General features: G+C 42.9%; 1 protein-coding gene across 1 annotated transcript in view; it reads right to left on the bottom strand.

Moving 5' to 3' along the window:
- The window catches only part of fam222a (family with sequence similarity 222 member A), a 49,996-nt gene extending 39,919 nt beyond the window's left edge, over positions 1–10,077 (bottom strand). The window contains exon 1 of the mRNA XM_034691050.1: positions 9,139–10,077. Within this exon, the coding sequence (XP_034546941.1) occupies positions 9,139–9,187 (49 nt within the window). The 5' untranslated portion in view covers positions 9,188–10,077. The remainder of the gene's footprint in view (positions 1–9,138) is intronic.
- Between the last annotated feature and the right edge of the window lie 3,144 nt (positions 10,078–13,221).

The following is a 13,221-nucleotide window of genomic DNA, read 5'->3' as shown; positions in this document are numbered from 1 at the left end:
CCGTCACTCCGCTGCCAGGAGGAAAAGATGTTGGGGAGGGGGAGCTACATCAAGGAGAGACTCTCCCAGTGGGTTCTCGTCAGTTCCAGGCCATTGCACCTTGCTCGCTGGGATTTTGTTTACACACACACACACACACACACACACACACACACACACACACACACACACACCACACACACACACACACACACACACACACACACACACACACACACACACACCTGTGCAGAGGCAGATGACTATTAATGGAAACGATAATGTCTTGTGCTCTTTTGGCTGCACAGTCCTGTGTTTAGATTCTCAGAACTGTTGCAATGTGTTGTTTCAGTAACAGATCTCTGTAAAGCGGTGTCAACACATTACAGTTTGATGCCCCGCGGAGCTGATTTAAGTGGCACAGACAGGAGCAGATAACATTCAATCAAAACCCAGTGATACGGTGATTTGTCAGCCGTAATGTTCAACCAAAAGGCCTGACACACTCTTCTGTGGTCTTTGGGGAACGAGCAGAGAACGGCAGGCCAACCCTGTGCGCTCCGTCTCTGCAGATGTTGCCTTGGAGAGCGGCTGACTGGCTGGGTGCGGTGACAGCTGGACAGCTGTTCCTATAGACGCAGCCACAGAAGCATGCCATAGAGATGGGGGTGGGGGATAGCGCTGTATGTTTAGTTTATCTGTACGAGGTTCCCAGGACGTGCAGAGCTGTCAGTTGTAGCAATGGAGCATGAGCTTGGATAAGGAAAGATGGCACTGAGCAGAATATGGAGAGAAAGCACAGATGGGTAACTATCAGACACGGCCGCTGATGCTATTTGAAGAAGCTCCGATAACAAAAGATGATTTTGTTTTTTGTAAATTATAATTTGTATATCCATAAATGAAGATGAAATAAAAACCAACTGGCTGCACACATTTAATCTGATCCACAAAATCTGTTTCAACACCAGCAACTTTTTTGCATCACACACATGTTCACAGGGACATCAAAACCTTTTTTTCTTACATAAAAAAATCTATTTTCCAAAGAGGAAAGGATAATTGGCTGAGCATTAAAATGAATCTGGAATTTGTGCCAACATTAGTGGCTGCTGATGATGAAAGGCACTTAAAATTGAGGTCATGTTCAGATATTATACCTTTACCCTGCCACTTCAAAACACAGTTCGCTTAAATTATAGTATCCTGCTGGAGAACAGTACAAATTGAAGACAGTCACAAATTATCGTACCTGACTGAGAAACTAGAAAAAAAGCAACAGAAAAGAATTGAAATGTTGGAGAACACTCAACTGTATTGAATATTGTCACCTGCTGAATACACACACTGCAAATCATGAGTTAAACAGCTTGGATTGGCGCCAGTCACTTCTGCCAAAACTCTAATTTTTCCGATGCAGGCTGTGCTATTCATTATGCCACAAAAGGTCAGCAATTTGTTCAACACTCAATAAAAATGTTAATAAAACTAAGAGCTTACCAGAAGAAGTACTCGAAGCCTCTAGTCAGCCCTTAAAAATTGTGAATATCTGAGTGTGTATGCTTGTGCAGATGCATCTATTTGAATGAATGTTGCCACTTGCGGCAATGCATAGGTCAAAGTCATACAGAGGCAGCTATCTGGCAGGAAACATAGCTTTGGCCTTGTGGTAATCCAGGTCAAACTCCACCAACTGCTCAATGCAAAGCCGATATAAACACATGCTGACACATACAGACACACACACACACACACACACACACACACCACACACACACACACACACACACACACACACACACACACAGAGTTAAGCATCCTAAAAAAAATAGGAGCTGATAAGCAGCCACCCAGCAACACCAAAATCTGCAAATTCCAGCTCCCTACACACCGTCAACCCACATCAGCTAAATAACAGCAAAGAGCCATTAGGCTGATTTCAGCGAGCTTATAATTATATATGAAATCTTTTAGAGTGAAAAGTGATTACTCTGGATGCAAGTCTGGAATGGGGTGGGGCGGGTTATTGCTAAGGCAACCATCATTATCCTCCAGAGTGCAGCGAGGTGACCGGCCATCCGTCCTAACTCTGGTGGCTTGCCTGGCTCCTGTGCGAACCCCCCCTCCCCTCCTCTCTCTCTCTACTTTCCCCCCTTTCTCTCTCACTGTGCTCTCTCTCTCTCTCTCTCTCTCTCCTCTCTCTCTCTCTCTCCTCTCTCCTCTCTCTCTCTCTCTCTCTCTCTCTCTCTCTCTCTCTCTCTCTTCTCTCTCTCTCTCTCTCTCCTCTCTGCCTGTCTCCCCGTCCGAATACAAACAGAGATAAAGAACGCTGCAATCGCTCTTGACACACAATAGGTTAACACAATAAGCCGGCTTTGCCTGGCTCACTCGAGGGAGGAAAGCAATTCCAGCAGCAGGCAGGAGGTAATAAAACCGGGCTAGGAGTGTGTGTGTGTGTGTGTGTGTGTGTGTGTGTCTGTGTGTGTGTGTGTGTGTGTGTGTGTGTGTGTGTGTGTGTGGTGTGTGTGTGTGTGTCTGTGTGAGTGTGTCTGTGTGTGTATGTGTGTCTGTGAGTGAGTGAGTCTGTGAGTGTGTGTAAGTGTGTGTGTCCATACATGTCCTCATGTCAATGTTCCTATGTTTTTGTATTTGAGTGGAGGCAGGCACACAGAAGCTCTTTGGCCTCGGGGTCTAATATCCCACAGATTTTCAACCCTTTCTTGACACAAAGAATAAAAGCTGGGGAAATGATAGAAAATTCCAGACTTTTCCTTCTTTAGATGAAGGAAATGGTGGCTTTGCATTAACATCACAGCTGACAACACATGAATGTGTCCCTTTGGGTCACATGCTGGTTTCCTTTTTTGTAACGCTCTCTAGCTTGGTTAAATTCCACAAGCAAATTGAACGAGTTTTATCTGTGCAAGCCGCAGCTTTACGCTCCCTGATGCTGCTGCCAGGCCTGGCAATAAATGATAAAATCTCCAGAGTTTTATTAAATCGTGTTGCATTCACGCTGAAAAAATGGCAAGGTGGCTTCTGCAATTACAATCTGGACCAGACAACATTGTTTTCTCCAGTCAGTGGAAATTTCATTACCTTACAGCAAACCGCCTTAGAATTGGGTAATAGCTTCTTTTTGTCACAGACACAAGCCGTCTGCGGGAGGTGTGACACTCCATAAGTGTTATCCATTTGCAACAATATGCATCCATGCAGCAGCAGATGTATGCTGGTCAGCATAATGTGCGGTTATTCAGTTGATATGGAGAAAGTGAAGGTAGAGAATAGCAGTCAATAGCTAATTCCTGTATTGACTGGAGTGTAATCAGATGCATTGAAAACATCCATGCAGCTAATGTAGCTCTCCCACAGCTTTTATAGACAAGTGACGTAGGTCATGCACAACCCAATCTCCCGCGTCAATAAATAAAAAGATAGCAGGCGTGTTTTCAAGTAAAAAAACTAAACTAAACTAAATTATCAATCAAAGCTTCTGGAAGAGTTTCACACGTTTAGGTCAACCAGTCTTAATTAATTCCTGTGTTTTCTTCCAGTTTTTCCTTTAACCAAGTAATCAAACAGAACAGATGTAAAGTGGTGGCCATTGTCAACAGGGAATAAATTACCACAGCTGGAGAGAAAACACCTTATCTGTCTGATGTGTTTCCTGCTTCTGCAGAAGCTACAGAGCCCGAGGGGGGAGCAGTCAACCAAATGCAGGGAGATGGAGATTAGGATGATGTGCAGTTCCTTGTTCCATTAAAGTTTGATCTTCCTCATAGCCGAGGAGAATCAGATATCTCCCATTCAAGATAAAGTACACCAGCATAGAGGGGGAATTAATCAGAGGCCTGCATGAGATAAAAACAGCCTCGCTTCTGGCATGGGAAAACAGCGGCAATAAAGAGTTCAGCTGATATGTGAAACATGGCGAGGCAACAATAGCAATCAAACAGAGTGTACGGGTCTCCAAAAACAAATCAAAGCGCAGGACTAGACTAGCGATACAGCGGCTGAAGAAGTACAGCAGGGCCTGATTGATAGTAAGCAGGGCCATCTTTTTATTACTGGTTCAGGTTGAAGAGGGCACACTGAGGATTTTCCCATGTTGCTCTCTGTCGCCAGCCTCTCCTCCTCCTCCTCCTTTCCTTGAGATCAATGGCGCTGGGGTGATTTCACAGCAGCCTGCACTGTCACCCAGAACAAATCAATGTGACCATGAGGAAGGCAAGAGCGGCATTGTTTTTAAGGAGAGTAAATCGCTGTTGGAGAGCTTGTCAGATTTGCTTTATCTCTTTCTTCCCCCCAAGAACACTTAGAAGGGAGCAGGCCTCCCCGCACTTTCCAGACTAGGTTAGAGAGCAAACCACACAGCACACTAGTGTACTCATTAACCACATATAAACTGCTCTGTTCAGTTTGACTGTATTTCCACATGCCTGAGAGCATTCTCAAGCTAAAAAGTAGACTGAGTGCTCTAACCTTCCAAATTAAAGGCTATACATTAACCTCAAGGCCTGCTGAGACATGACTTCCATTCAGTGTGACAGGGGGCTGAGAGGAGGCGGAGTGGGAGGAGGTCAGGGGGGGATCATGGCTGTCCGTCATGCACTAAGTGGCTGCAGATAACCCTGATGAAGAAGTGCCAACATCTGCCATGTCAGCTGATCAGATCACATGAACAGAGCAGTGGTCAGGCTCACCTTTTTCCTACAGTTACGATGATGGGATATTATCTGCAGACTAATGAGCAGGGTACCACACAGGGTCTCACCAACATGTTTCAAATCATCAAAAACATGGCAGAGATGCGTTCAAGCAAGCATACTAGTTTATTTTGTGGAGATACTGAAAACCTTCTTGAATACAAATCAGATCCTGTTGATGAAAATAAGATAACTGTTGCATATTTAAAGTTGTGAAAAATTACAACAAACTTAAGCAAGTCACCATTTGTTTGTACTAATTCGTCTGATATCCATTTTAAAGAGTGAGGGTACACAATAAAAAAGATACTCATGGAATAAGATGTAAGCAGCTCCTTCAGCAGCAGACTGAGACACCCACCCTGCAGGACGGAGCGCTACCGCAGGTCCTTCATCCCATCTGCAATCAGACTATTTAACAGCAGCACCACAATGTCCCGTTAATTACCCATTAATGATCTGTTATCATCTTCATTTCACTACATGGCAGTTACTGAGTGACTTGGCAATATGTCTCTGTCTTTCCCGGGTCACTGTTTATCATTCACACCAACAAACTATTCTGTCAATCTCACATCTGAATCGCACTGTTTTTTCTTACTGTGTTTGTTTTTTTAATAACCTGGTGCAATTTTATCTGTGCAATAACTTACATCACTATATATCAATCAGATATAAGTGTACATAGTGTGTATATATCTGTAATATTGCCATATTCAATTTTATTCAATTTTATTCTATTTTATTTTATTCTATTTTATATTATCATTACTGTTATTATTGTTATTACATTTTTAACTATGTAAGTACATTGTTGTTATTCCCCTCTCCCGTGTTGCAGAAGCAAAACCTTACAACAAAAACAGCCCAACTTCTAAAGCCTGGGGGTCAAACAGTAACATAGAAGTGCAGGTTGTTGCATGGTTGCAGCTAATGCAACAGGTTCATACAGTACCCCAATCCCTCACTGTCATGATGTAAAATGTACACAAAATCTACCTGGTACAACAGTTTTAAACTTCTTTCTATGGTACTTTTAGAATTTATTTCCCTTCCCATTTTACACTTTTGTACCCTGTGGGAGAGGTAAGTGTCACTTCTATCAGCTGATTCATTATCCCACTTCACCTTTATCAATCATATTTGACAGTTAATTCTTATTTCCTACTATGTTATGTCCATCCAGCCTCTCAATTTTTCTATTTCAACAAACTTGCACTGAAAAAAACGCTGTTTAAGAGTGACTGCTGCTGACTTAAAGTTCCTGTGAAGAACTTTGTATCAATTTTGGCGCCCCCTGTGGACTGTGATAACTCTAATCTTGTCTTGTATAGGGAAAAGTCCTGCTTCTGCTGCTGTCTTTTAACAGTCAAACATTTCACTCACTGTGACCTATCAATTTTATTTTCAGTCTGTTTCATAACATGGCCAAAATCCTCACAGGAGCTTTAATTATCAGCCATCTAAAGTAACTGACTCTCTGTATGTATTTGTTGTTGGAGCTGAACTAGGCAATACATTTGACATGAAGGTTCTATAACAGGTTGTATTCATCAAAATAAATGGAGGTCAGTCATATAGATATCCAGGTGTCGCAATGTCTTCCCTCCTCAACCAATACAACACAGAAGTCCAAGGTCAAGCAAACAACACTTACAGAACCAGAAAACATCCCTACCAATTCAGCTTGTATATTTAATGCTAGACTCAACAACACAATCATCTCTGCTAGAAACTAAACATCACATTCGCCTCATGTCATTCACACTGTCTGGCTGAAAGCTGTGTTGGTTTATCTCCACAGTCATTTGTATGTAAGGCTTCTGTTTTACATTGCTTTTAACACGTTCTGTCTTCACACCCCTGAGTGCTGATGTGTAAGACAGATCTCTCTGCCCAGGCAATGAAGTTTATATTAAATCATGTAAAATAGTAAAGTACTAAAAAAGGCACATCTCTTTTGTTTGCCTGCACATGAAAGGTGTTAAAAGAAGAACTGTTGTAGACTTTTCCTTGATATGCAACTCTTTGATCAGGTATCTAATGAGCTGGTTTTGACACTGCTTTGAGAGGAAACATTCATGTTTCATAAAGAGTCCGACAGTGTTTCCCACAAGAAGCTCTGTGCTTTGTAAAGATATCAGATAATCTATGAAGAGCTGCCTGTTCTTTTCTTTGACAGAGGTAGAAAATGTTTTTAATGCTATCTGGACAGAATATAGACTGAAAATCTGTTCTATAAATTCTATTTAATCTGTGTGAATAAAAAGGAGAACTTTCATTAACAGAGTCCACACAAGAATAGACATGCAAAGCTTAAACCCTTCAGGGATGGGTATATCTGAAGCAACACACACACTTTTTCTCACACATGTGCACACACATCTGTATCTACTATTTTAGTCATCTTAAGTGACAAAATGAGTTTTGCTGCCTCTGGGTAGGTGTTGAGACAATCAAACCATGCAGGGATTAAAAAGATTAATACACAGGGCAGGAAATTAAACTTCAGCGACTTTAACGATATTCATGAGTGCAGCTCACTTCTTCACTTCAGGCAGCCACTTTAATAAGCAAAGAATACAGTAAGGAACCCAAAAGCTATCAATCAACCAAACTGATACGCTATTCAAGCTGAAAATTGATAAAAATGTCACTTTCAGTGAATTACTTTTTATTAATGTCATGCCGAAATGTGTTCTCCACCTTTCAACTGTTGCAGCATAAATTTAAAGAGCAGATTATATTAATGTGATCATTTAGATTTTAAAAAGTTTTATTAGCAAGTAAGGTATTACAACCTTGGAGTGATCCGCATTAATGTAACATTTTTTTTTTTAAACTTTAAAAGTGCTTTATTCTTTAGGATAACTGATGGGCTTTGTTAAGACAGTTGAAGGTGTACAGCAAAAGGAAACATGGTGAAAGCACAGGAAAATGAAATGTGAGTGAAGTCTTGCAGCAGGATACTTAAAGCTTCAATGTTACAGGAAAAAAAAGATCTAAAAGCAAGCCAGAAAATAAAGAGAAAAGAAAAACAAGACCTACAAACTCCAAAAGGTAATTCAGTGACCTAGATATTAAAGCCTTTCTGCCCGTCCGCTCTGCCCTGCCTTGTCCAACCATCATGTTGAGTTAAGGCGAGCATTATGCTGGGAAGACTATTTGTTTAGGTGAGGAGCAGCCGCAGAGCTAATATGAGCACAATTTGCTCAGCAGGTCACAGGCGCAGAGTGGAGGAAGTAAATGAGGCAGTTCTGCCCCCTCGGGTGCAGCCCCTGCCTCATACATCACTGGATGTTTTATTCAATACAGGCAGGAAGGCTCTATGGCAGGTGCCCTGACTGTGGGGGCGCCTGCCTGCTGTAGGGGCCCATATTACATTCAGAGAGCCGGCTGTCTGCAGGGCTGCTGGGGAGAGAATGACTGGAGCCGGTGAGGAAGATAGATTTTGAGGATGCGTGTAGTTTAATGATAAAACATACTGTGTGCAGCTTTCTCACTGCACAGTCAGCATAATGTGCAGCCTCATTTATGTGCAGTGTGAGCGATGAAGCTAAATATTCCAACAACAACCTCAGCAAACCCTAAAGCTCAAAGTTCACAGGAGTCCAAACGCCAAAACTTTATCAGCCAACATTGAAATTCAAATAAACGAGAACTTCGGCTACATACCAGATAATCAGACATTGCTATTTGCATTGGAGGCCTGGGCTGCAGAGGACAAATTTGCAGAAGAATTCACAGGACAATGACAAATTGGCTCCAGAGCTGAATGCAGCACACAGCATCATGCATGTCGCCGAGCACGGAGTGAAAAGTTTTACAGCGTTACGAACACATGCCCCTCGATTTATGAGTACCTTGATAAAAGCCTGTCACAATATGCAGGCACGCCATAAAAAGAGATTGTATATCATTAACACTCCAGGGTGAAAAATCACTAATTGCAGCAGACCACAGTATAGTCACCCTCCCCACGCGCTGTGACGCACGGGGGCGTGCAGATGAAAAATTCGCACCTTTTGCTCTGAGCCGCACACTCCTCCAATGCCACATACTCCTCCTGCGGTGCCTGCGGTGCAATCCCCGCGACAATACACTTAATTGCCAGCCATACTTGAAAAGACCAATATTACACATCAAAGCAGTCCCTAAAGCCATTCGGGAGCGGCTCTCTACAAGTCGATTTTACAACACTTCCTTTATAGAGGGTCACGCATGGAAACAAAGGCTTTAAATCTGAGACATCGTTATATGAGCAACATCCTGGTTCAAAGGGACATTCGTTATTTTCTGCTATAACTCCTCTTTTTTTCAATTACATTGTGTCAGCGAAGCTCCTACAGTAGCTACATCAATTGCTGTAAGAATCAACCCAACCATTCAGAGACTGTCAGACTTACAGATATATTTACAATAACATCAATTTAATTGAACGCATTCTTACCATAAATTGTTCCGTAGTGCAGACTAGGACTCCATGCAGATTGTAGCATTCACTGAGCAATCTGCCTCATACTTCTGGGGTCCAAATTAAAAAGATTCATTCTGTTCTCCAACATCCAGAAGCTGCTTCGTCGATGTAAAGCGGTGATTAAGTTTATCCTCCTCTTCCGATGGTATATGCAAATACACCGGTATAACCCTGCGAATTAGATTCCACACTCTAGCCTCTAGCATGCAAAGTTAATAAGCCTTTGCCTTTTTTCTCTCGACTCGGCTGCCAATTTTTGTCGAGGGCAAAAGCGCAGGTCGGCAATTTCAGGAGCGTCCTCGGAAGAATTGCGCACCAAGTGCGCCTCGGGTTTTCAGCGTTTAGCCCCCAGAACGAAGTAAAGGGTCCTGGTGCTCTTCTTTTTGTTTGTAGATATTTCCAAATAACAGAAATGTTACTCGAAAAACTGGATTGTTGAACTGCTACGCAGTATTCCAAAATCCACCGCTGTTACGCATGGGTATAAAGTGGTCCGCAAGCTCACTTTAGACCTTAGAGGGTTTTTATGATATAAATGTTAGTATTATTTTTGAGGCAATGTTGTATGAAGGTACCCTGAAAGAAATCAAGGCTGGGCCAAAGCAGCTGCCTGAAATATCCGAAACTGACGCGGTGTAAAATCCCGGTGCTCAGGCTCTGCTCCGTCCGTCACTTTCTCCGCGGTGTCGGCAGCCTCTCAGATGTCTCGCCTCCCGATTCAGACTCAGATTTCCAGCTGAGGCTGTGGAGTTGCTCGATAGCTGTGCTCCAGGATGCTCTCTTTGGTGTTCAAACCAATAAGAAAAGGTTCGGTCTGAATAAAGGGCTAGCTGCTTCGGGCCGCTCCGGGACGCGGTCCTGCCCTTGTGCCGAGCTGCCGAGACTGACAATAACCCGGAACGCTGCAGACTGTCAGGCTGCTCAGACCGCCCACCGACCAATCACTGTGCTGAGGGAATAGAAACATTCCCACGGGTTGGCCAATCATCGGTAATTGAGGACTGTTACCATAGAGATGCTCGGCGTCCATGCGTCTGAAACCACGTTGTTTATTCGCGGAAATAGAAAAAAAAAAAACCCGTCTGATATAAATTGCAGAGGCAGGATGCAGATTGAGATCTTTAATCACTCTTTTCTCTTTATCAGCAGCTCAGTTAAAGGGTAAAGGCAGCGCCCCTGAATGGAAAGAGCTGAGCCCAAACCTGCAGGCACCCTCTCTGCAGATGTGCCCTTAAGCAAGACACTGAATCACTCAAAGCTGCAGGAAGGCTGCTCCGTGGCTAATCTACAGGGAGAAATAAAACATTATTATGCAACCAGAATACAATTAAATGTGATTAGCATGCAAAATGAATCTACTGTTTATGAATTGGAGACTGTAAATGCCATTTAACTTAATTGGTTTGAAACTCCTATAGGAGAAATATCCTGCGCAGATAATAAGAAGAGCAATAATCAGTTTATAATATGAAAGGATGGCTGCTGTGCGATCACCCAGATACAACACAAGACACAGTATATCGTCCTTATGACCAGAGATTAATAAAGCAATCTATACTGTGGTAATGTCCCAGAATGCACTGGGTCACACATGTCCTGTGTGTACTTGAAATATTCTGCCTCAAGGTGTTGATAGCCTCTATTTCAGCAAGACAGTCTTAAAAAATATGGCATATGTGACAGTCGATTTAACTTAGCTGAATTCCTTCACTGACATCTTCAGCTTATATGAGTCACAGGAAACCTTGCGAAGCACCTTTTTTTTTTTCAAACGTCATGACTACACCGTGGAAGTGGAGGGTTTTACTGTGACAGAGGCTCTCAGTAGCCCTCCTCCTCTTCTTCTTCTTCTTCTTCTTCTTCTCCTTCTTTCACACTGTGTCCGGAGCACAGAGCAGACCCCGGGACACACAAAGGCAGAACAAGCAATCACACATCATGGACTCTCATAATAAGCTGACGCTGGGAAGTGGGTGATGCAGCACTCAGCTTATGCCAGTGCTGATAAGAGCCTGAAAGTATTACCTCGGTCTGGCAGCCCGCTCCAAGAAATCCATCCTGAGCCAGGTCATCAATTCTGCCCTATCTGATTGCTCACCAATCCCTGGCAGCTCCATGTCGCCGTCCTGGCTTGTGCCTTTGAAATTCTCTCCATGACTTGCACTTAATGCTAGTTGGTTTCACAGAAAAATAGGTACAGAACTGTATGTACAAATGGGGTCTTAAGTGTGGTCTTACACCAACATGACACAAAAATAAAATGGTGAAAAGTGTGGCTGGGAAGGTAAAATTTCCAGTGTAATAGAGCCTCTGACTTAGTCTATTCCTTAAATGTATTCAGTGCAATCACATCTCCCCCTCATTGCTGCAGAGGACCTATAGAGCATACATTAAAGCCTGTGGTGTTCAATCATATCACCTAAGCTGCTGTGTGGCTGCACAGTCAATCAAACAGATGAACAAATTAATTGAAAAATATTCAACCAGAGCCGTGTTGTGCTCCAGCGACGCAGGAAGGCAGGCAAATAAGCCATTTGATTAGCTGATAAGCAGATGACTCAACAAACATTCAAGGCATGTTTACTGTGGTTTGATTAGAGCGCGCCCAATACGCACAAGATTGGACACAAATACGTTGTGAAAACACTCAGCTGTTCCAATCCCCAAGGCAGCATGAGGGCACATAAAAACAATGAATTATTTATGGGGGAGACAAGCGAAATATCACAGTGGATAATTTTCTCTGGGCTATATTAAATGTAGTTTTCAAAATAATACATCTGAGTCGGTTTCATTTCCCAGAAATCATTCCCAGTGACAGGATCTAAAGCCTTGGAATTAGATATGAAATCACATTTGAAATTTTCCTGCCAAGAAACCTATGAGCATTTCACTAAAGCACCAATGCAAGGGTTATTCACATGCTAATTAGGCCTCCTTCTTTCTTAGTAAATAGGATCAAAGGATATTTGCTTTGTCTCAGTTTAAGGTATTAGCTCTGATTCAAAATCAAAGATCAAGACAAGCCTACAGCATGCTTCATCTGAATGAGAGTTCACAATAAATCTAGGTTCAATAAAAGCCTCTGCAGCTTCTCTTCCAATAGAGCATCTCATAAATAAAGCTCTCGTTCACCCCATCCACAGCCAACATTAGTGTCTGTCTCTGAGCTGAAAGCCTTACGCTGTTACAATTTGTTCCTGAAAGTGAACTCAGTTTAATTGAGCAAAGTTCGAGACTCCACAAACAGCAAAGTAACAGGGGGAAAAAATCGATGGCAGCAGAGGCATGGAAAAAAGAGATAGCATTGATTTATCTGCCATTGATTCGCGGGGGATCGCTGCATTGTGCCCTGCAGGGTGAAATGCACGCTGTCTGCCAACGGATGGGGACGAATCTGAAAAGGTGTCAAGTGGTTAGAGGACACAGAGGTGGAGGAAGAGATCAGGGGGCATCCATAGGAGGAAAAAGAGCGAGGGCACAAAGTATGTAATCAGAAGGAGGTTTGATAAGAGGGAATAATGTTTGGAGGATGACACCAACACTATATTTAGGGGTTAGTTTCCAAAGTTGGGTGCTAAATGTTTTTGACAGATGAGATCACCATGAAGGCAGAGGAAAAAGCCATCAAGCCACCGGTTTAAAACCAAGACTTCAGTCCTGTTGACAGTTTCAGCATCTCAAATTAACATCACCAAGCTGACCCCTGTTTCAACACTTATCAGCACAACAGGGGCCAACTTCAGTCAAAGGCTGCTGGCTACAATAATACTGTACGAGTAAGCACATATTCAAGTGCTTGACAAGACAAGCATCTTTTGCAATATTTTAAGTCTCAGCAATTGGCAAATCAATGTCTCCCAGGAGACTCTTCACTGACAGCCAAATGTTGATGAGACGAGGGGAAGCCAGGACAGAGATCAGAGGCCAGAGAACCAGACAGAGAAGTGTTACTCCTGGACTTTGGTATTTTTACAACATCCCTCTGTCTTCTCTGTGGCTGTTCTCACGTCCACACTGAAACTGAAGGAGAGCTCTGTGTTTGCTATGAGGCCC

Source organism: Notolabrus celidotus, chromosome 9 (genome assembly GCF_009762535.1).
Source record: "Notolabrus celidotus isolate fNotCel1 chromosome 9, fNotCel1.pri, whole genome shotgun sequence".
Taxonomy (NCBI): domain Eukaryota; kingdom Metazoa; phylum Chordata; class Actinopteri; order Labriformes; family Labridae; genus Notolabrus; species Notolabrus celidotus.
This window is presented reverse-complemented; position numbering and strand designations above follow the sequence as displayed.